The following is a 24,555-nucleotide window of genomic DNA, read 5'->3' on the forward strand; positions in this document are numbered from 1 at the left end:
TTCCGTGTATGTGTTAATGTATCAAAATTTGAAGACACATGTGACTGAATCCTGTGATTGTTAGACAATTGATGGTGTGTAGGGGCGAGACGGAAAGCAACAATCCAAGGACCAAGCTAGGGAGCATCATGCATTGCATGCTTTCTAACAAAGAGCTGCGTGTTTCCATATCTATATACCATACGAAATCCGGCTTTGACCAATGTTCCTGTCCTGTTTCGGAGGATAACTTTCGAGCTGCGTAACCGATGTTGAGGTTCAGATATCCGAATATCTTTCGTGTTCGAAAGGCTTATTGATTTACAGTGAATACAACTTTTGTATAATTAGTTTACGTGTACATAACCCAGCACACGGGGCAAAGCCAAATACTAACCAATACCAGGTTGGAAAATTTCACCGAGTCGCTCTCATCAGAGGTCGAGAAAAAAAATATGTCGGTATCGTTGCTCCGCCATGTTTATTGTGTTTGTGCGACTAGTTTGAAAGTCATAGACTTTCTTAACGGTGAAATTCATATTGCCATTCAATATTTTACACACGAAGTCACCTGTCACCTCCATTCGGAAGCAAAAACGTTTACACAGAATGTTTTTATAGTGATAACTAGCTCCAGGCCGTGACATGTCTCTAGTTACGAAGAAACTTCGTAAATCAAAATCGACATCAACATTGAGCTGTGATCGTGAACCGTTAAATAAATGTCGGCAAAATAAAACATCAAATGGCTAAACTTTTTTGGGAGAGAGATAGAGAGAGAGAGGGGGGGGGGGGGTTCTGCAGTCGCGAACTGATCATGGTCTTTAGGATGGATAAATGCAGAGTCGGTTTACACATTTGCGCTGCGCGCTGCACAGATATCGAAAATGTACTGATACTTTCCCGAAATTTGACTTATTTTATAACATGAGTAGAACAAAACCAAAATATTGACGTTACTCTTCGGATGTTTGACTCGCAAGTTTGCTAAAGTTAGATTACATGTATACTTACAGAAAATGGACGCCGTAGTCTTCTGTTCAAAAAATATATGTTCTTCAACACCACGTTTCTTATGATCGGTGATGTCACATTTTATTATTTTTATAAATATAAATAATGCACCGATTTCAAACCGTAATTATTTTTTCTTGTCGAATTGAGAGAGTTTTTAGTAGTTCTGTAGACAAAACGATCGGAAACAGCAGAGTATCTTGGCAATGGCACGACATCTACGCTATCGTTTAGCTGCAATAATAATTGTACAGTTGCAGCCAGAGCCCCGGGTAAGCCGAATTCGGAACGTAATAACGCCAGTTGCAGCGGCGTCGTGGATTGACTGTACCTTTGTCATTTCTGTTGAAGTACACCTGTTATTGCTACAAGCATTGTGGGCTTCATGAAACGTTGTTTCTCTGTACATGTATACCGGTCTCGCCGTTATATTCAGTGTCGTATAATCTGTTGTTTGCATGTCAACACATTGGCCTGTGTACAACCTCCTGTGGACACTAATCGTGGCCGTAATTTACACAGACATAAACATTCGATCCCGTCCGGGGATGTCAAAGGTGAACGGGATTAACTTGATCCCGGGTATCAAGTCCCTGGCCTTTATGGAGATGCAAAATTCACAAATTTTGACTGCTGCTGAGGCCAAGCCACGATACCGCCAAGTGAGTGTAATCCGTCCCATACAAACATAACATGGTCTCGTACCTCCGAGACTCCGTGAAAACATGTCATATCATTTTTCTAGCTGCATTTTTTAGGGCACGGATATTAATATCTACAGTCTACACTGCTAAAGCGTCTGCTAGTGCTACGCAAGTGCGACTACTCGATGTTGTGACACTCGGAAGTGTTTTGGCGCAGAGTAAGGGCGCAGTTTGGGCGGCGCAATATACCGGCGCAAAATGGGGGCGCAGTTTGAAATGCGCCGGCGCAGATTGCAGGCGCACTTTGGTGATTTCAGACCGCTTACATACCTGCAATTTCCTGTAGACAGGTCCACACTCACCATTGATAACAATGGGTTTGGGCCATACCATGGTAGTGAAAGACTGCAACATGTGAGGTCGTGGATACTTAATCTCAGGAATGTCAAAGTCTGTATATTGACTCAAGGATGTTTCCTTAACAAATGCCTAGGGTCATCTCAAAAGTGAGAATCTAAACTATGAAATATGATTTTTTTTATTGCTTTTGATACCCAAACGAGCATAGAATTTCTTATACTTCGAATCAGCCATCCTGCATATTTCTTACATTCATCAAAACCTAATTTCTGTTCCACAACTCATAAAACAGTCCATAATGCAGGATTGGTGTACATTCCAAAACTACATATATGAAAGACCCCTAAAATCAATTAGTTAAAAAGGGGGGTTAGAAATTTCCCAAAACTATATAACCGCCGCTCCGTTTGGCTCCATTTTTCGGAATCGGAACCTTGGAACCAGTCTGAATATCAGTACTAAATATCAACGCAGTCTGTTCAACAGTTTTTGACTTTTGTCGTTTACGGAAAATGGACGACATCTAACACCAGTTAAAACTACCCCTATATCACAACTTCCAGTTGTGATAAAAATTGATGCAGGTCTGACAATAGAAAAAAAAATGCTGTCACTCTGACAGGAAAAAATTTGCTCCCATACCCACTTCCTCCATACCCCCCCCCAAGAAATCAAATGTTCTCCCCTAACCTTATGGTACATTTCGACCTTTCGACCTGACTGTTATCGCTTATTTGTTTGTGTAAGCTTTACTGAGAACGGTAACAAACTACAACACTGAACCACACACAGGCTCTAGAGTCAATGCAGGCGAACCGCCAGCCGCCAATGATACAATAAAAACAATAAAAATATTGTATCAGTGGCGGCTAGCGGTTCGCCTGCATTGACTCTAGAGCTGTGGAACCACATAGGCCCTCGCCGCGCCTTTAGAACATTGAGTAGTCGGTCTATGGGGTAGTGTTGACCTTGTCTATTCTTTGCAGGGCTCGAAATTAACTTTTTTCCCTGGTAGTCCACTTGGGCTACCATTTTCTGAAGTTGGGAGCCCAGAAACAATGGCTGGTAGCCCATGCATATTTTAGTTTAGAGTTATTATTTTTCATTAACCAGACAAGAAAAAGCAATTTTCAAGATTCCGCCCATGAAGTGAATTTTCTAGCCATTTGATGTGAATACTTGCACACCTAATACCCAACAGGTATAATGCCCCTCAAAAATGTTTCTGGTCTTTGACATTCAGCAAAAGTGATGCGGCAACGCGGTTTTCCTTTTTTTGATTCTTAACTGTGCTGGGTTGGCACTATTGATGAAACAGGTATTGTCTTTAATCACCGGCTGCATAATACTTTCGTGTCTTTTTAGCATTTTTGACATGCAAACAGGGATATCAAGGATAGCTGTACTGATGAGTATGTAACCCCAAAAAACCATGACGCGCAGGTTCTGAAATGACATACGCGGTGACCAGAAACGATCTTTTTTTGGCCAACAGTGATACTCAAAAGTTTGGTGACCTATTGACAACTCGTTTCACTCAGAGTTGTACGCAAATTTTGACAGTCGTCATGACAACGACCACGACCTTCTCAGCACGACTAGCAGTGCTAAAATAGACCATGGGCTTTCTGTAGGGAGGAGGCATATTGTCTGTGATTGATACATTATGATCAAAATGCAATGAAAATACGTTTTCATTGGCCATCATTTCCTGTGCCTGTCATCCAAGTTCATCAGTTGAGATATTGAAAATTTGTGCAAAGTTCCATCGCACGGTCGTCTTTGTAATTTGCAAAACAAAGTCATAGTCTGGCCTTACTCATGTTATTGTTTCCAACTTGATTCGACTGCAATTTAGCTCGTTCCAAAGTGACGGACCCGATATGGCACGCAAAGTACTGACTGAATTTTATGTCCCGGTCTTTGGTAGTCCGTGTGGGCTACCATTTCATGGATTTTGGTAGCCCCAGGGAAAAGTTGGTAGTCTATGGACGCGGGACTACCGCTAATTTCGAGCCCTGCCTTGTGGAGGGACCGTGCTAGAGTTACTTGTAAGTTGTACGTCGCTCGGTTGACATAGCGCGATATACTAGTAACATCGAGTCTTGTGGAGAGGACTGTCGAAGACCATAGAGTGTTTGCTCTGATGTAAAGGCAGCGGAATATTAGGCAAAATCATGTCAAAGGCTGAAGTAGCCTACAACGGTATGACACCCAGAAAAAGGTTCGGCACCTACATCTACGAACGAACTGGACACTATTTATTTATTTATTTATTCATTAGCCGTGTCACAATAATGACATTGACTCAGAAAGAAAGAGAGAAGGGGAAGAAAATGTATAACACTGAAAAGTTTTCAGATTCACTTCATTCACATTAGCTCAAAAGTAATTAAACTTTCTGACTGAAAATCTGTAACAATTCATTCATGTATTTTGCAACAACATGAACAATGCAACTGTCAGTACATGACAAAAAGTACTTAAAAAGAGAATCATTGTCAAAGCATTTTAGCTGGTTCTGAATGTTAAAAATTATTTCTAAGTAAATTGTTTACTTGGACATAATAAAATACAATGGATTTCATCACCAACACCAGAATGACAAAGGGTACAAAGTCTAAGATGTCTTGGAATGTTTTTAAAACGACCAATTTCTATCGCAAAAGTATGATCAGAAATTCTTGCCTTTGTCAAAGCAATTCTGTGAAATGGAGACTTAACAAGTGATAGATATTTTCACATTTAAACATGTTTTTAATACTACAGTATACATTTAATTTGTTATTTTTTGACAAGGCATTTTTCCAGGCTTCCTTAAATTTAGACTTTAAAGACTTTTTCACAAGTTCGATAACTGTTGAAGGTTTACATTTCTCACAATTCAAATGCTAGAATTGCACAGTAGAAGAACAGACTCAACAAAATGTAAGAAACACGAGAAACCTTTCTTGTGTAAGCTTTTTTCGAGTTCAAATGCAGTAAACAGCAAACTGCCCTTGGACAAATTCTTAAGGCGTACCCAAAATTTAATAACATTCAAAATAACTGATATCAGTAACGGGTAACGCCCAAGTTCACCAAGACAAGCATGGATGCTGGCAGTTTTACTAACACCAAGAATGTGTTTACATGCTTTCATATGAATTGACTCAAATTCACTGACAGGTTTTGCAAAATAATCTGTAAATCTTTCCACACTGACTTTTCTGAATAAGTAAGCACCCCACACCTCAGATCCATAAAGCAACACAGGTTTTACTAATGAATCAAATAAATGTAATTGAACCCCAACTGGTGTTCCATTGAGAGAGTTGAAAGCTTTCATGTAAGCGAACAACGCCCTCGATGCTTTGTTTTTCAAAACTGACCTGGCTTTTTAAAGTTCGCAGATGAAGTAAAAGTAATACCCAAGTAGGTATAGGAGGGAACAATCTCCAGTTTTTTCTTTTGGATAAAGATACTAAATTTGTGGGGATTAAAATTAGCATTGAAAACCATAACTTTTGTTTTCTTGATGCTTATTGAAAGTTGCCATTTACTACGATAAGATTCAAGCAGTTGGAGTGAATGCTGTAAACCATGCACTGTGGTTGATAAAAGTACAATATCATCAGCAAACATAAGTATTGGTAGTTTTCTATTGACTAGTAATGGAGCATCAATACATTCTCTGTTAAGTATAGATGGCAAATCATTCAAAAAGAGATTAAACAATGTAGGACTGAGATTGCAGCCTTGTCTGGTACCAATGTGTGAATGAAAATAATTAGTAAAACCAGATGGTAACTTGATACAAGATGTAATGTTGTCATACAGAGACTTGATAATATTTAAAAACTTACTGCTAAAACCTTGTTTAGATAACTTATAAAACAATCCCATATGCCAGACACTGTCAAAAGCTTTCTGGAGGTCAACAAAGCATGTAAATAAATGTCTAGATCTACTCTTGTGCTTGTAGTAATTGATAAGAGATTTCAATACAAAAATGTGATCTGAAGTGCGATGACCTTTTGAAAACCTATTTGTTCACAATTAAGTAAATTATTCCCGTTAATAAACTTGTTTGCTCTGTTATTAAGAATCACAGTAAAAAGTTTACCAATACAACTACTAACAGTAATACCTCTGTAATTTGTATTCTGACCCTGACTTGTGGATAGGCACTATATGCCCTTTGGCCCAAATAGTAGGAAAAAGTTCAGAACTCAACACAGTATTGAAATCTTAAGTAAAGCTGGCATCAAAATGGCAGAACCACTTTTAATCATTTCATTTAAAATTGCATCATCACCACAGGCTTTCCCTGATTTTAGAGATCTGATTGCAGCTGACACTTCACTGGCAGCAACATCAGAGTCAAGAATTGCATTATAAGAAAACTTAAAACCATTAGCAAGCTGTTTCTTTACCTTTGCCTGAAAATTGGTATCAAAATGTTGAGAATGTAAACCTTTCTGTGCAAGTGATTTAAAGTGGTTGTACCAAGCATCAGGAGAAATTCTGTCACTAGCAGAGTTATTTTTGTTTTTCAGGGTATTAACTAACTTCCAAAATTTTTTTGGATTTTTCTTTTCAGCATCTGCAATAATTGTTAACATATTTTCTCTAAATGAACGCTTACGGTGTCTTACAGTCTTAGTGTACATTTTTTTATAACGGAAAAACATGCCTCTTATGACTGGGTCATAGGGGTTTTTGTGTAAAAGTTTACCCATCTTACAAGTCTCCCTTTTCAATTCATAACACGAGTAATCATACCATGGTTGTTGATTTTTCTCTTCTTTGTTTTGTTCTCATTTTAAGATTTTTACATGCCATGTGGATGATCTTAACAAAATCACCAACTAACAAATTAATGCCACACATGTCAACATCATATTTCTTACTTAATAACAAATTAATGTGGTTTTTAACCATTGGATTATTTAATCCCTTAATAAATGGTTCCGAATTTGACCAAATATAAGAGTTGGGTAAAGCACTGAGAAGGTTGTCATACTGTGTATTGGATTGAACATGTGGTAACTTAAAACCAAGTGAAATCATACAGTGATCAGATAAATGACTTGGATAATCTACGTGAAAATATTCACACAGCTGTAAAACATCATGACTAACAATACCATAATCTACTGTGCTACAACCATTATTATGATAGCAAGTTGTCATGCCCAACAGATCACCACTGACACGGCCATTTAAAACTAATAATCTACTTGTTGTACAGAGAGATATTAACTTCCTGCCATAAGAATTAACAAAATTATCTCTGTTCTTTCTAGCAAAGACAGATTCATCACAATCATTTTCCAGATTTTGGGGTAGCTGATCAGAAATAAAATCCTCAAACGTACCTGTGCGTGCATTGAAGTCACTCAACATGATGACTTTACCAGAAGAAAGATAGGTTTGCAACTCCTTTTCAATCATTTCATAAGGATCAAAATCAGTAACAATTTTTGTCATTCGTAACATGTAACTTGAATTTTCGGGAGGAAAGTAGACAAAGCAAATGAAAACGTCATGACTGATATTAAAAATGACTTATCTAATCTTAGCCAAACAGCAAAATCATGTTTCTTTTGTAAAATTTTAACACCAGCTCGTAAGGAGTTTTTAATAAATACACAAATGCCTCCACTAGTTTTTCGACCAATAACACCCATAGATCTATAAGAATTATAACAATAGTAATCATCAATAGAAATACACTGGTCAGAAGATGACCATGATTAACAATTCCAAAAATGTCAAATTTCATAACCCTACCAAGGAAATCAGGGTCAGACATCTTACTATCAGAAAGACCTTGAATATTCCAACATGCTAAGTTAATAATAGGTTTTGATACAACCATACTTGAATTACATACCATAAAGCACAAAGGAGTAACCTTTGGCTGGGAGAAATCAGCAATATGATACAAATATTATACTAATACTGGAACTTATCACGGAAAGGAAAGAGGGGAAAAAAACCAATATAGACAAGGATGAAAAGATGGGAAGGAAGGAAGGGGAAGGGAAAAAAAAACCCAAAAAACAAAAAAAAAAACCAACAAACACTATGCAATGGTTCATCCCCGCCTTTATTCTCGATGCTCTGAACACATTTGAAGTGAGAGAAAGCGATGTCTTCTTGATCACATACCCGAAGTCTGGTAAGGAAGTCGTCATTGCTCATAGTTTGGGGGATCAAGAAAAAAATGAGTGCTGAGGGTCAATACGTCTTCGCTTGTCAGGGTCTCTTGTCCATGCAGCTGGATGCTTCCTGGCCTGAAAACAAACCTTGGCCGAACGAGCCGTTTTGCAGATCCTTTGATTAAAAGCGCCGCCACGCGGTTATATGTGACCTGTGAATAGACTACACGCAATCGCTTTTAGCGTACGACAAGTCATCTTCCGCGTTTGATTTCAATGTGGAAATTAACAAGTTCATTTATCACGTACGGTCGATCTTTCCCTTTCATTCTCAAAATTCATTCACCTACTTCAAAAATTCTCATTAGTGGGAAGTAACGGACCCGTGCGAGCGGACGATGAGGTCAATAAGGTTACTGAAATGGAGCCACAAAATCGAACAATTCTCCAACATGAACAAGATTGACGAAAGCTCTTTATATGAAACGTTTAACATGGAATAATAATTTTTTTTTACTTTGAACACTAAAATTCTCTAATTGATAATTCTGCACTCTATCACCTTCAAAATCACTGTATCATTTAACTTGAAGATTTCAATAAAAATTTATTTATAGAAACGGATATAGGGCCTACAATGCAAGATGCGCGGTACATGAATATTCCTCATTGATAAAGCTAAGTATCATTTGCATAAAATTTCAATACCAAAACAACGCTCATTCACATAATTTGCATAAATGAATACTAATATACCTAGCATCTTGCACTAATAGCAAACGGATGATAGGTGTATGCGGTATCTACCTACCTACCTACTATACCTACTTTAACCTACACACATATATACATACATACACACACATACACACATACATACATACATACATACATACATACATATACAAACATACACACATACATACATACATACATACATACATACATACATACATACATACATACATACATACATACATACATACATACATACATACATACATACATACAATTGAACATACATAAAAACATACCTACCTACCTACCTACATACATACATACACACACATACATACTACCTACCTCCATACATACGTACACACACATACATACATACATACATACATACATACATACATACATACATACATACATACATACATACATACATACATACATACATACATACATACATACATACATACATACATATAGGGTACTGATTTGAAATAAAATGGCTTTATTGTAAAACATTGAAGCGTGATAATACAAAGTGAAGGAGACGGTCCGTTATACATTACGTTTTACCAAGTTTCTAATGGAGGACAAGTCTGTCGGTAGAAACATGCATAATCGGTTATATGTTCTTCTAGAAAATTTGCCACCTTAGTTGTAGAGAGACCCTCACATATCATGTAGCCAACTCGGGGGACTATTACATTAGTAAATAGAGGCTCCCATCCCCTGAAAAGGGCTGAAATTGGGGGGGGGGGGTGGAGGGTCTGGGAGCCTCCATTTAACAAGTAAGAATATAGCTCTTTTTTTAAAAGGGTGCGTATCTGCTTAAATGGTCAAATGGAAGCGCCCACTTCCAAAAAAACAACCGTCACATCCAGATCACTTGTGGGTGTGGGGCTCTTACATTGGTAAATGGAAGCTCCCAAGCCCCAAAAAGGCTAAATCCAGGGTCACTTAAGGAGGGCGCGCCCGAAGCACAGGAACCTCGGCTTCTTGTTGTTGTTTGGTTGTTTGTTTTTTTGTTTATGCGTGTTTGTTTGTTTATTTGTTATGTATGATTATTCCTATATACAATAAAGAACCAATAAAAAGTTATATTTGTGTTCATATTTGTCAATAAGGAACGGTGTTTGTTTGTTTGTTTGGTTACAAACATAGTCAGTAAATGATACTTAAAAAAAATTTTAATACAATCCCAAACATGAAATAAACTTATAAGAAAGCATACCCATCCTTTGCCACGAAGACTAAATACTCATGTGTGTCCACTATTCTCTCTCCTTTCTAATGACTCACAAGGGGTGCATCTCTGCTTGAGTTTATTTTTTGGGGGGGGGGGGAGCTTCCATTTGCCCATTTAAGCGGATACTTTTTAGGCACCTTTTGAAATAAGAGCTATTTTTTAAATTGTTAAATGGAGACTCCCAGACCCCCTCGATTTGAGCCTTTTCAGGGGATGGGGCCTCTATTTACTAATGTAATAGTCTCACATCCCCCGAGTGGTCTACATGTGAGGGTCTCTATACTACTGGTGTTCTAGTATTAATGCTTTTTTTGAATATATTATTATGTTTTTCTCGACAGGAACAACACTCGTACATAAAATTCTCGCCCTCGTGATGAATAATGCAGATGAAGAGTTAATTGACGGCGGTTTACATGTGCCTTTTAGTAGACAAATATCTTACCCCGAACTCCATTTCCTTGAAGACAGTGAACCAATGTGTAAGAAGTTCGAAAAAATGGAATGCCGTCGTTTCATTCCAACTCACCTACCTCCCTCTCTTCTACCTCGGCAACTATTTGAAAAACCAGCAAAGGTTTGTGTCTGGTATCCGTCGTCCGTCAACTTTTTACATTCGAAGCTTCTTCAAAACGGCAAAATTTTTCATAAATAAAAGTGAGGCGGTGTCTATTTTCACATACGGATTGCAGCTATATTGAATCTGAATATCTTATCACTGCATTGCAAATGTCTGTCAAGCAGATAAGCCACACCCATTCTTTTATTTATATTTTGGTTTGCCGACCTTTCCTGTATGCTAATCTCATTAAAGTATATTTTTGCTATTCATTCAGTATATTTGTACAACGTTTCATCTATATTAACTTGTTCTTATCCTATAAGTTTGATGTAATGCTAAGTCAACAAAACCTGTGTATGTAAAGTATTGTCGAAATATTAACTCAATTTGAAACTGAAGTCTTCTGTTTAAACAAATAACTATGGCGAGTGTACACGTGTTGGTTGTGTTGATTGGCTGATTGTGGAATATTGCACAATACAAGCAAAACTGCTGGACAAAACTATAGAACAAAAGTGCTGCTATTGGAGATGTTAAGCAGACCAGTAGTAACACAGATTGAAAATATGAAACCAATTGACATAAATAATACTATTCTGTCAAATTGAAAGATGGATTTGTCAGAAAGGGCGGTATTTTTAAACAGCAAAACTATACTTATTGTTATATAATTTTCATTTCGTGGAAATATTGTCATGGCTGTTTGTTTGTTTTCTCAACTTCGTCATGATTATAGTCATCAAAACATTGACAAGTTACTTCTGATGACATTTATTGGCCGTCGCCATGGAAGTTCTTTGAGTCTGAAGATAACATTTACGTAGTGCAGACTGACAGAATCTACCTGTAATGTTAATTCTGCCCTGCACATTTACGTATCAGTTCTCCAAAAGAACAACGACAAACTTCGTATGTGCGCATACATGTAGTATTTTGTTCAACTTATATATATTTCAGAGGGGCTATATATGCTATATATGCTATGTTCCCCATTGAAATTCGAAGTGAAATTTGATTTAAATCAATTCTGTAACTTCTTAGCCTAGCATTGATTCACTGATTCAGTGTTCAAAGTATAATTAATCCTGCAGAATATTTAAATATTCTAAATGATGATTTACGACGTCTTTAAGGCTTTTACTTGAGTAAGTCGTGTTTCTTTACTCTGTGCGCAAACGGCCTCGTCAACCTACTTGCGTATAAGCTTTCCCAAGAGAGGCATCATGGGTAATTTAGTCCGTTTCTGATCATTTTGACAGCAATGCTTATTTTTTTTATTTTCAGGTAATATTCGTCTGTCGCAATCTAAAAGATTCCTGTGTGTCGTATTTTCATCACTACATGAAATCCCCTTATGAGGTCCCACTTAATTGGCAAGATTTTCTTTCAATGTATCTCAGTAAAGACATGAGTAAGTATAATTGTATTTAGTAATTTTAAAAGCGTGATTCGAGTCACACAGCTCGTAAACAATCATGGATGTTGTAAGTAGGGGCATTTTTGTCATATATGAGGCTTACGAATTTATGATTTATACGTATCAGAAATATGAACTCGTCTGCCTCTTTCGCTGTCAGTCACTCTCTGTTTCCTGAACAGCAATTGACAGCGGTGCGATGGCCTCATACACGAGCTTGATTTTTCCAAAATACCTCTGTACTCATTTAAAACTCTATTCTGTAATTCGACGATTGTTCATAACATCATAGCCTAGACTTCATATCCTAACCGGGTTTCAATTATTTGTGAATAAAGTTTCGCGACCTCTAACCGCATGGTTCAATATTTCTTTCTTTTGAATGTTTAAGTATATGTTGGTGAGTGGGGCAGCCATGTCATCCCGTGGTGGAAAAAACGGAATGATCAAAATGTGCTTTTCCTGAAATATGAAGATATCGTGAAGGTCGGTATACTTCAGGGCCATGTGTGCAGTAAATAGGCGGGGGCAGTGTTGTACTGATGTCTTTTTGTGGGTATTTTTTCTTCTGTCCATTAATGTATTGCCTTTTTGTAATAAAACAAGCCTTTATATCTGCGGACGTTATATCCAGCCACTCGAATTAATTGTATAGTATATTTGCACCATTTGATATTACATTATTATTAAAAATATCTTCCTATTGTTTTGTCATCAGTATTAGAACCCACAATATTTATTTATTTATTTATTTTTTTGAAAGGATCTTGAGCAATATATCAGAAAGATTGCCGCATTCATGGAACAAGACCATCTCACTGATGAAAAGTTCGATAAAATTGTGAAACTCTGTACTTTTGACAACATGAAGAGAGATCCGGTCGCCACCCGTGCGTCCTTGAGCGAACTTCGGCAGTACGATGCCTCATCAAATCCCTTTGTCAGAGAAGGTAGGGATAAAATGACGGAAATATGATTAAACAACTAATTAAAGCTATATTGTCACCTGTTCCAATTTTACCACAGTTACCATGGAAAGAGACAACCTAACCAATCAGGGATTTTAAGCGGGTGGCCGCTTTTTAAAACAGCGCCCTCACACGGGCATTTTGAATACCAAGGAACGCACCTTTGACCATATATCGGCATATTTAGATTACAGTTGACTGTATACCTTTAACAAAGAATCCGTCACGTATAATAAGAACTTGCACTGAGAATAGCGGTGTCAGTCGTCATAGGCAATTGAGGTTCGTGGTGGAGAAATATTGTTATGCGTGATGAACCTTCGGATTTTACGATATCTTACATGATAAAGAGTTACATCGTCTTCTCACTTCAATTTCTGTTCTCAAACACAGGTAAAATTGGCCTTTGGAAGGAGTACTTTACTGAAGAAGAGAATACTCGGTTTGATCAAGCTTACAAACGATGGATCGGAGACAGTGGACTTGAAATGGAGTTTCACCGAAGGGGTTCGGATCAAGTTCAAATTCAAGAAACGACGTGAAAGATTTCCGAATAAAGCCATCCGGGCCTCCTCCCAGCACACTATAGTGTTAATTCCACAGAATATTAGAGGCCTTAAAACCCTTAAAAGATTCTTATCTCCCAACCGAAAAATCGAACCACAAAAGTTGTATTTTTTCCAGTTTTTGTTTTTAAGGAATGTGTCCTTGCCCTCAAACAGTTGTTTCAGTAGATGCGGTGATGGGAACTGTTGTAATGAAATAAATGTAAGTTTAACCAAGTTCACAAACAACGGATTGGAGATAGTGGACTTAAAATAAAGTTTTAACTGAAATGGTGTTGACGTCAAAAATCAATAAATTACATGCAAGATTTCCGAATATGGCCAGCCCTGCCTTGTCATAGAAAATGGTGACTCAAAACAGCCTTTGCTATAGGAAATATAGTTTTTATCTTTAACGATTTCTCAGAGGAAAGAAAATCTGAATAAGGTTTCATATGGTTAATCTAATTCAAGGGTTCATTTGTTTCTTTCCTTAAAGAATTTACAAGTGACACAAAACAGAATCAACGTATACTTGTTGTCTTTATATTGCAACGATTGTCTTTTCATTGCAATGAAAGTATTTTGTCTGGAGCTGAACTCGAGATATTAAAACACCACAGCGATTTGTTACGTAAATGCCGTCTCAATAAACAGCTTCTATGGCTTCATTAATGCGGTTGCGTAAATCTGAGACCTGAAATGAGATGGTTTGACCACTTTACTGGTAAAGTTTACATTCGATATTGCCAAGCTGGGTCATATTTAAAGCCACACTTACAATGCTATGTTCCTACAACCATTAAACTTACACAGAAATAAGCCATCCTTACAGATTTGATATAATAAGTGCTGTCGAGTCGCAAAGAGGAAACTCTGACACTTCAGAGAAACTGTAAGAATATTTCCATTACCTTATTCATATATTCAAATGACGATGAAATTTGCATTTGCATGTCTTTTCGGCTTTCGTTTTAAATTTTGGCTAAAGTATGAGTCCCTTAAATGTCAAATTTATTATACAGCTTCTTATGGATGACTTCAAACTAATATGATCTGCTGGCACTTGTTAACGTTCTGGGCATGGATCCCTGGCAATGTGTCTTGGATTCTACTTATTGTTTGTGATGTCGTGTCTTTGACATCGCAGTTGCTAAGATACATGGATTTTATAACTCACATCTTGAATCGACTTCACAGTATGAGCGCTTGCTCAACTTTACACAAGCTACTCTTTAGAATACTTGGCAGCAAGAACAGCAATTCAGGACGGCCTTCTTCTAGCTAACATAGCTTTCCTTGATCATGAATCCTTACATCAAGGACGAATAAAAGTGACCCTTTCAGTATGAGAGAATGTTTCTGAAAAGGAAACCTAAAGCTTATGTCTCTTTATTTCAGACAATGAATGCCTCATCTTGCAAATGCGTCAAGTGATAGTGTTAATGTTTATTGTTTCCATAGAAACGTTTTACCTTAAGGTATAGCTTTGGCACCAAGACGGAGGATAACTCTGGTGTTTTTCTTTCCTGGTCCTTATAGGGATCTAGACTGGACGAAAGTAAAGAGACAATTATAATCAGGGAAAATGTACTGCATGCAGGCCTGTATGCCTTTCTGTTTCAAATCGGTTTTTTATCATGAATAAAAACAGTTTGCACTTCAAAAATTTGTTTGTTTGTGACAGACTGAGTTTACATTGAAATGTTTGTTTCTATTTGTATTTCGTCGTCTTCAGTCGGACTCAGTGGAAGATTTGGCAGCGTTGATCCGTGCGTCAGTCCGTTTGCTCACGCATGTACCTCAGAAATGCGTGATCCCATTTCTTTCAAACATGGCACAAGGATAAATCACTGTGGCTGGCTGCAAATTCACGTCATTTTTTTTAATACAACCAAATATGGCCGCAAGGTGGCCAGTTTGTTATGTATGATGCTTGCCTGTTCACTAACCACACGCAATCATTCCGTAACGACAAATACAGAAATAGTACAGAGTTGTCAAAGTTTATATGGAACTTTGAAGACAAAGTCTTTGACGTCTCGTGGTCAATTATTGACAAAGTATCGAGTTACTCTAACACATTAGCAAGTGATTCAATCTTTGTGTATCAGACTAGATGCACGGTATCAATGCTGACAAATCGACATCGTTCAACAAACGTTCTGAGTTGGTTTCAAAATGTCGGCATCAAAACAAATATTATTTTTCAAACTTTAACACCACCTACAAATTACGTCCCAAACATATAAATGAGAGTGTACAGCTAAGAATCCTTTCACGGATATTATTACATTATGCTTGAAGTAATTTTTATATATACATACTGAAGGGGTTTCAGTTAAATTTCAAGATATGGCACGAACGATATCGAATGTGTCCATCCGGGGCATCTCCTTGTAAAATACAATTTATATCAGGGCCACAATCAGCAAATTATAGTTTTATTGCCAACAGAATCTTAGAACCACTAAAGCTATGACCCGTTTGTTTGTTTTAAAGTATTTGCTCGTGACACAAAAACGCGTCAAAGTAAAGGTTGTTATTGCCACAGTCATTTCTGGACACCTGATATCCAAAATTTCACAGTCATACAGGTCTGTCTTGCAATGGAAAACGTTTTAAGAAATTCAAAGTGGGTCGCTCTCTGAAAGGTATGTGCGTTCTTGTTTCTACAAGGAAATTCATCTTCTATCATGTAGGTACAGATGTCAGTTGAAAGAAGTGTTCTATTCAGAAGAACGGAATATTCAGTTTGACCAAGTCTACAAACGATTGATTGGGAACAGCAAAGTTTGAAGAAGAGTTTTAGCGAAAAGGGCATTGATGAAAGGTACACGTTTTTGGGAGCAAGAAAGTGAAACTGAAGTAGAAACCTGAGAAACACAATAAAATGTCAAATTAAATAAAAAACAACCAAAAATAAGAGTTGTAACATTCATCATAAAAGGGCGTAAAAATCTGCCGAAAATGCAATGAAATCAAATATTCTTTTGAAAATTAGGCGACCAAAGGTCGCGTCGAAAATAAAAATGAGAAAATGCAACTAGCGATGCATCATGATTTTCACATCTTTTATGCTCCCAATCTATCTGTCTTTCCTTAATCTGTTGGTAGATTTCTTCCGAAGGCACCTTCTTGAACTCTTGTTTTTCCAATATTGTCCCAGCCCCTCCCCCTCATATCATGAAATGGTCCTGCCCGTAGTTTTTTGCCTTGAGTGAAACGTCATCATAATCCTTGGGTTAATCGAGGTCAAATGCGCAGGAGTGTATTAAACGCCCGAATTGACAGTGCGCTTAACAGCACACCTATGCTCACCTGCGTTGACTATTGCCTGCAAAATCCAGTACAGTTGTAAAACCATGTCGAAAACAGAAGAACTTTACAGAAATCGTGTGCCGAGAACACGGCATGATACTCATGTGTATGAACGAACTGGACACACTATGCCTTGGTTTGTACCATCAACCAGTCTCGATGCCCTTCAAACGTTTGAAGTTAGGTCTACTGATATCTTCCTAATCACGTACCCTAAGTCTGGTAAGTCTGCAGTTGCACAGTTTACCTAATTTGGGTAACCTTTGAATTGGAAGGGAATCTTAGACATCGCTGCTGACGTGAACAATATGCCTTTGCTTACACTCTATCATGGTCATGTTGTGGAGTGACCGTGACCCGGGCCGTGAACCCATAATATTAAACAAAGTGATCTGTGATAGAAACGGTGCGGTGCTATGCATGATCATCGCCTAAGCTTTCTTTCGACTAGTATTTGTCAACACATCATCAGAACTTGTCAGAAGGCCTGACACGATTTTGCGTATACGTTTGGCTACTTGGCTACACATATACATGTGTGTTGTTTAAACGTATAATGTACATATCCAACCGGTGTAATTTGACATTACACCTGTAAAAATGTATTTAAATTTATGGAATATTTATTTTACTTTTGGCGCCAAATGTAAAGCGATAGTGAGTGCATATATGAAGTGAACTGATCAAAATCAAGTGGTATACCGTCGCTGGATGTGATTTATTGCTATTATATCATAACAGTATATTGAAATTATGGTGTGGAACGTCAAAAAAGGATTTTTGCTCTAGTCGTAAACGCGCGCGTGTACCAGCCGTGGTATATCGCGAACATACCACGGTTCTTTTCACGTCACGACCATTCAGATCGCTGTATTTGCGCAATTAATATACAGGTTTGATATAATTAAGCAATAAAGCACACCCAGCGATGGTATACCACGAGATTTTGACCAGTTCACGACATATATGCACGAGCGATAGCGAGTGCATATATGAAGTGAACTGGTCAAAATCGAGTGGTATACCGTCGCTGGGTGTGATTTATTGCTATTATATCATAACAGTATATTGAAATTCTGGCGTTGAACGTCATAAACGGAGTTTTGCTCAAGCTGAGAGCTCGCGCGTATGCCAGCCGTGGTATATCGCCCAATATACCACGGTTCTTTTCGCGTCTCGACCAATCAGATCGCTGTATTTGCACCATCAATATACTGGTATGATATAATATCCATTATATCATGCTGGTTTATGTTGACGCAACATACAGCGATCTGATTGGTCGTGAAAACAACTTTGCTAAATTCGATTGGATCACTGCGAGTTCTCAGCAAGGAAAATATCCTTTTGGAGTTTCACTCCGGAGTTTCAATATAATGTTATCATGTAGCGACAAACCACCTCAGCAACGGGTAAACCGTTTGATTTTCACGAGTTCACTTCATATATGCACTCGCTATTGGACAAACATATTTGTCCTGATATTCTTGAGATGAGGAAACTTCAGCCGGCCAGCTCAAACATGCCTTCATTGCTGTAACATCAATTGTTAAACCATTGCCTCAAACGCAAATCACTATCCTATTTTCTTTGGTTTTGGGTTATAGGAACAACGTGGACAAGAAAGATCATTACCTTGGTAATGAACGATGCCAATGAGGAGATGATTCAAGCCAACATCCCCATTAGTATGAAGGCATCATTGCCTGAATTTCATCGAAATCTAAATGAGGAACCATGGTACAAGAAGCTGGAAAAGACGAATGGTCGGAGGTTCATCCCAACCCACCTGGCACCCTCTCTGTTACCGCCACAAGTGTTTGAAAAACCAGTAAAGGTACACTCTTTTTGTCAATTTTCCTGTCTATCCAGGCGTCGTTAATCGTCTTCAATATTTTAAGACAGCAATTCTGAAATAACAGAATAACCCGATCAGTCGTGCATGGCGAACAATCGGCGCATTATATAAACACGTTGCCCTGTGAATTGTAAATTTGCTAACGACGAAGTCAGTGAACAGTGTATCTACATTGCAAATATACTGTAACGTCGTCAATTTTCGATATCAAACATTCATTGAAAAGTGTTGAAGCTGTATCCACAATCCTTTGCCTCAATTGAAAATATTGAGATTCCACTGTTACTTACTGTAAGGCCAAAAAAATTTGTTTCTGGTCCTTGACATTCAGCAAAAGTGATGCGGCGACGCGGTTTTCTTTTCTTTTTTTCTTTTTTTTCATTCCTAACAATGCTGGTTTGGCACTACTGATGCAACAGTTATTGTCTTTTATCACTGGCTGCATTATTCTTCCGTTTTCTTTTTAGCATTTTTGGACATGCAAACAGGGATATCAAGTATACCTGTACTGATGAGTATGTAACAAAAAGCCATGACGCGCAGGTTCTGACATGACGCGTGCGGTGATCAGAAACGATTTTTTGACTAAACTTGATGTCAGCAAGTTTATAACATTTGTCTCTTCAAGGTGATTTACGTTGCTCGAAACCCCAAAGACGCCGCTGTCTCCTACTACCATCATTACATGACTAGCCCTGATGAAATGCCATACAAATGGGAAGACTATCTGTCAATATTCCGCAGTAAAAACATGGGTAGGCCATCATTTTTATTCTTTCGAAATTTTATTACGATATAGTTACTTTCGATTATAACTTTTATGGCTTTAACTTTTATGGCCATAGTTGTGGTTTGAAAACACTACGTTCTTACGTCATGATAGTTTGACTTGAACCGCCGTTTTGAAATTGATCCTGGTTGAATAAGAGATCGTTGTGGCTTCCCTGAGGAATATGGCAGTGTCCTTCATCGTTTGCAGAATGGAACATTTGATATCATGTACATAGAGCCAGCCAACCTGTTGAAAGCTACGGTGAAGTTTAGTGCTGAAAGAGTTAATTATGGGGGTAGTTTTGCATTGAGCACCAAAACAAAAAGTACCATGTTGCTTATGGTAGCGGGCGTAGGCCTAGATAGCCTTTCTTGACACTCGTTTGAAAGACATTAGAGGCAATTTGATGATGAAGGCAGCGCGTTAAGCATGGCAAAAACGCCACTGCTCATGGAATCTTATAAATGCACTGTATAGTTGGGAAAAGTGAACTTGCCGTAGCTGGATCTTGTTACTTTCTGAAAATTACAAAAAAATACAAATCACACATTATTGAAATAAAAAAAACACGTTATCATATGTAAGATACACAGAATGCGAAACAAATCTCGTTGTTATGATATCTGATAACACTTTGATTTTACGAAAACAAAAGCATATGGTGGCGATTGGGGCAGCCATGTTATTCCATGGTGGGAGAGACGCAATAATCTTAACGTACTTTTCATGAAGTATGAAGATATGGTGAAGGTGGGTATTTGTTTTTATTCATGCATTTTGTTTTAAACATGTCTTATTTGTGAAATGCATTGCATTCAAACTATCAAAATGGCCGTTTTTGTATCAGTTCAAATTGGTCATACTTCCGATGGCATATTAGTAAAACATGGGATGCTCTTGTGCCAACGACTAGAAAGTATCATGTTGTGAATCGTCGTTAGATATCAGTTTGGTCGGGAAATAATCTCAATTTTAATTTGCTTGCAGGCCTACTTTTTGTGATGAATTGCGTTAGTTTGCTCTCTTATCGCAAAACTTCTTACATCACGAGAGGGGCACTAGACTGAAAGATCTGTCGCTCGAGGGCTCCATGGGGAGCGTAGAGAGCGCCCTCGAGCGACGTATCTTTCAGTCTAGAGGGAAAACGAGGTGAAACGATTTTGCGTATCAAACATGACATTTTGGTAAACAAACACGCAATAAGATTACACTATAAGAGTCATATTCAATCTTATATATCAATAACATCAAAAAATCTAATCTACTGTTCATAGCCATTGAAACATCAACAGTCTTCATAAGCGCGTTGACAGAAAACTCGGCAGGAATTTTATACAGCGCTTGTCTTTTTAGTGTGGAGTTTCAGGGTTTGGCACAAACGGATTTTTTGTTGTCACAGCCTAGGTTTACAGTTCGACACAAAGAAATACCAGATGGAAATGCAACATTTTATCCAAGACAAACGACACGTTTTCATCTCTGTCTTCGTCTGAGAATGCCGCACAGTGCAGTGTTGTTGCATGCAAATTTAAGCGAGTTGTTTTAACGGTCACAACTGTCGGTCTGAACAGAAAAGGACCCACGTTTGATCGTCGTATCTTCGTATAGCTATCGCCTTGGAGTAATCTATCGAAATAATGCAAAATACACGGGGAAGAACCTACACCCGTGGAAAGGCAACCAGCAGTGATCTCCGGCAATAAGTAGTTCACGAAATAGAGGAGATAGGTGGTGATCAGGCGACTGGTTTTGTACCTCGTGGATCATATGTACAAACAGCGAAGAAATTGCGATTGGCAGCAACGACCGTATTATTATTAAAAGAAGATTTGGGTACATTTTTGCAAGACCGGTTCAGTAAATCCCCTAGAAACTATCGCCGTGGTCGACAAAGTGTGTTACTGGACGTTGAAGTTGAGTTCATAGAAGCCATCAAATCTGAGAAGCCCTCCGTTAGCGACCGTTCAGTTTTTACGGCCTTGGGGGCCGGCAAAATCTTGTCGCCGGTGTTCAAAAAAATATGGACCCCCTGCATTTTTCGTGAAAAAAGATGACCCCCCTTTGTCAGACGAAAAAATTTGATGACACCCCCCCCCCCCCCCCCCCGATGAAAAATAACCAAAACACATATGTCAAATTTACCCGCACGGTTTGGATTTGAACTCCGGTACGCGGCGCACTTTATTCGTGTAGCAGAGATGCCAGTGCACAAACTTCTTAGCCACATCCATGCAAACGTCTGTTAATTAGGAATCGTGGTACGAGTCCAAAGGGTTGTGTAAAATTGTCTGCATTTTCCCCTGTATTGGACTTGGATTGGTACTAGACTCATGCTTGTTTATTGCAATGAGTTCAATCTGTGCCTGCCTATCTGCGCCGCTGCTCTCAGAGAGCAAAGTTGGCGGAAACAAGTTTCATGTGGAAGTTTTGATGAACACTCAATACACTGGTGTTTTCCGTTATGGAAGTCAAACCTGGCTACACTGAGTGAGTGTTACCCTTCAGGGTACAATACAAATAAATGTTTAGTCAATTTCATAACAAATAGTTTCAATTTTTGCATTTAGGCTATTTTAATATTCCCGGTAAAAATCACGCCCTTTAGTGCAAATCACATCCTTGATGTTAAATGGAATAGTCTTCCGGGTGTGTTTGACCGAGACTGCAAAGGTTTGAAGCAATCATACGCCTGTATCGGGAAAGATTACTGTCACTCTTAGGTAAAAGTTCTGCTACAGTGTTATAGCTCCGTAACATTCTGCATGATAAGAGAACGTGCGGCAATCGACGTATCCTTTGATGTTATGTGTCGGAGTACAACAACTTGTACGTTACAGTCAAGAAACCCATGTGTGCCAAACCCTGAAACTCCACACTAAAAAGACAAGCGCTGTAATGCCTTCCTTATACTGTTTGTTCGGCTTCATTTTGAAGCTGGTGCGATAAATCGATCTTACACTGGTTAATGTTAATCGAAAGTTAATTGAATTAACGGAAGGCATAGCGGTCATTTTGAATTTCAAATATCGGACGGTTATATTAGTTGTTTTCTTGTCACCCGTTTCATAAGCTGACCTCACTCATGTGTTCTTTAGAAGGTAAGATAATTGGATCAGTACCTTAAAACTCCTGTCTCGGGGCGTGTGTTACTTTCACGACTACTATACATGACCCTGAAAAGCTTAAGTGATCAAGATGGCGATGAACATCTGTCAAAGAGATTAAGTTGCCAAGGAAAATTGAAAAACAAACAGACGACAAACACACATGGCACGGCTTCAACTCGAGCCTTGCTCCTCGTTTCATCCTAAATATCACGGGGCTTGCCATAAAAATGTCATTAATCGCAACGAAGTGATGGGTGACTATGGACAGAAACTTCATGAAACACAAATGAAACAATATCAACGAACGATTGAGCGGTAGTACTACTGTATTTTGACCATCCCTTACAAAATAGTATGACGATTTAGAATATCCCACTGTATGATAGTGACTTGGTCCAATGTGTCAATGAATTTCAGGATCTGAGAAAATGTGTCAAGGAAATAGCAGCATTCCTAGAACAGGATCATCTCTCTGATGAGCAAATTGACAAGATAGTGAAACTTTGTTCCTTTGAATATATGAAGAAGAATCCTAAAGATAGATGCGACCGATACCTTATAGATACGTGGAAAGTTGATCCTTCCAAAAGTCCTTTTGTGAGGAAAGGTAACCATTACTTTCTTGAACGCTAACTTCTGAAAATAATTACAATAGAACGCCAACCACTTTTGATGGAGCATGCGCATTGAGTACAAAGCAATGTCAGTATTGTGCATTGAGAGTACACTATTATATTAATAACAAAAAATAAGAATCGATGCGCTGTCTCTAGTCTTCACGCGATTCGTCACCATGCCACATAACATAAAGGCGGTGAATATTGAGTGTTCCGAGAGACAACCATCCTCTTGCTGTCGCCATGCATTAATTTACAAAGGACTATTTCGCAAATAGAGGTATTTGAAAATATTTGATAAAATGTAATGCTTAACAAATACGTGCTGAATGGCTGCACAAATTCAATTTGTCGATATATCGACAGAAGTATTGCAGTCTGGTGATATTTCACATGAGCTAGTAGCACATTATAAATTAGATGCATGAGAGGGAAGACTTTCAGAATCGGTTATACAGATATCTGACAATGTTTTCTTCATGTTCCCAGGTAAAGTTGGCGGTTGGAAGGAGTACTTTACCGAAGCGCAGAATGAAGAGTTCGATCAAGTGTACAAGAAGTGGATCGGAGACAGTGGACTTGAAATGGAGTTTGAGTGACTATTCCCTACTTATCGACGATATTCTCAGAGGCGGAAATGTCGGGGAAAACGGCTAGTCGATAAACTTTTTATTTCCATGCATCTGTCAATCCAATGCCGAAATGCTTTCGGTAATTATGAAAGTCTATGTTGCACTGATATTATTCTCCGCGGAGCATAAAAATTCGATTTTCATGATGTACGAAATATTAAGGAAATTTCTTGACTTTTATCCACGTATTATTTTGACAGGTGATAGCACTCGATAAGGTCCGTTATAATCGGAGTGAGGCATTGCCAGTGTTATGTGGAGGATTTATTTCATCACAAGTGTAAAGCTGTTCTTCGACTTCGTGTCTCATCCTCTGGTCCACGGTGCCTCCCGTATTATGACGATTGTGAAAGAAAGGTTTTGTTTCGCGAACTACGAAAGTTTGCGGTGTCTTATCAGTTGTAATGTTTTCACTTTGTTTTGACACTGTATCATCATATATGGTAACCACAGACAGAAAGAGAAACTGTTTCTTTATTTGTCTGTGATGGTAACATTAGGATGCGTGCGTACAGACATTCTCAATAAATTTATGAAACCTTACTTTTCCGGGTTGGTTTTATTCGAAACTGTGCTTCAGTGAACGCGAATGTCTGTGCTTATATGGAAGAAAAGGTGTGTCACTTGCCATC

At 38.2% G+C, this 24,555-nt stretch overlaps 3 protein-coding genes across 4 annotated transcripts in view; all 3 read left to right on the forward strand.

Moving 5' to 3' along the window:
• Positions 1-24,555, forward strand: part of LOC139152724 (UDP-glucuronosyltransferase 2C1-like) — a 567,100-nt gene that overhangs the window by 403,348 nt on the left and 139,197 nt on the right. The window lies entirely within an intron of this gene.
• On the forward strand, positions 8,070-15,263 carry LOC139152718 (sulfotransferase 1B1-like). Its single transcript, XM_070726026.1, has 6 exons — positions 8,070-8,163; positions 10,466-10,701; positions 11,971-12,097; positions 12,495-12,589; positions 12,867-13,053; positions 13,465-15,263. Exons 1-6 carry the CDS (start codon positions 8,070-8,072, stop codon positions 13,611-13,613), a joined length of 888 nt encoding a protein of 295 aa, XP_070582127.1. The 3' UTR covers positions 13,614-15,263.
• On the forward strand, positions 16,873-24,466 carry LOC139152719 (sulfotransferase 1B1-like). Of its 2 annotated transcripts, XM_070726027.1 has the most exons (6): positions 16,873-17,159; positions 18,545-18,774; positions 19,424-19,550; positions 20,223-20,317; positions 23,092-23,281; positions 23,781-24,466. In XM_070726027.1, the coding sequence occupies exons 1-6, from the start codon at positions 16,982-16,984 to the stop codon at positions 23,888-23,890; spliced, it is 930 nt and encodes a 309-aa protein (XP_070582128.1). In that variant the 5' UTR covers positions 16,873-16,981; the 3' UTR covers positions 23,891-24,466. The 2 variants fall into 2 exon arrangements, with proteins under 2 accessions (XP_070582128.1, XP_070582129.1); XM_070726028.1 differs by lacking the exon at positions 23,092-23,281.

The sequence above is a fragment of the Ptychodera flava genome, chromosome 16 (genome assembly GCF_041260155.1).
Source record: "Ptychodera flava strain L36383 chromosome 16, AS_Pfla_20210202, whole genome shotgun sequence".
Lineage (NCBI taxonomy): Eukaryota > Metazoa > Hemichordata > Enteropneusta > Ptychoderidae > Ptychodera > Ptychodera flava.

Coding starts and splice junctions, on each gene's coding strand:
- LOC139152718 (XM_070726026.1), top strand. CDS start 8,070: ATGCAATGGTTCATCCCCGCCTTTATTCTCGATGCTCTGAACACATTT. Junction 8,164..10,465: donor GATCACATACCCGAAGTCTG/GTAAGGAAGTCG, acceptor TTTTCTCGACAG/GAACAACACTCGTACATAAA. Junction 12,590..12,866: donor AATATGAAGATATCGTGAAG/GTCGGTATACTT, acceptor TTTTTTTGAAAG/GATCTTGAGCAATATATCAG.
- LOC139152719 (XM_070726027.1), top strand. CDS start 16,982: ATGTCGAAAACAGAAGAACTTTACAGAAATCGTGTGCCGAGAACACGG. Junction 17,160..18,544: donor AATCACGTACCCTAAGTCTG/GTAAGTCTGCAG, acceptor TTTGGGTTATAG/GAACAACGTGGACAAGAAAG. Junction 20,318..23,091: donor AGTATGAAGATATGGTGAAG/GTGGGTATTTGT, acceptor AATGAATTTCAG/GATCTGAGAAAATGTGTCAA.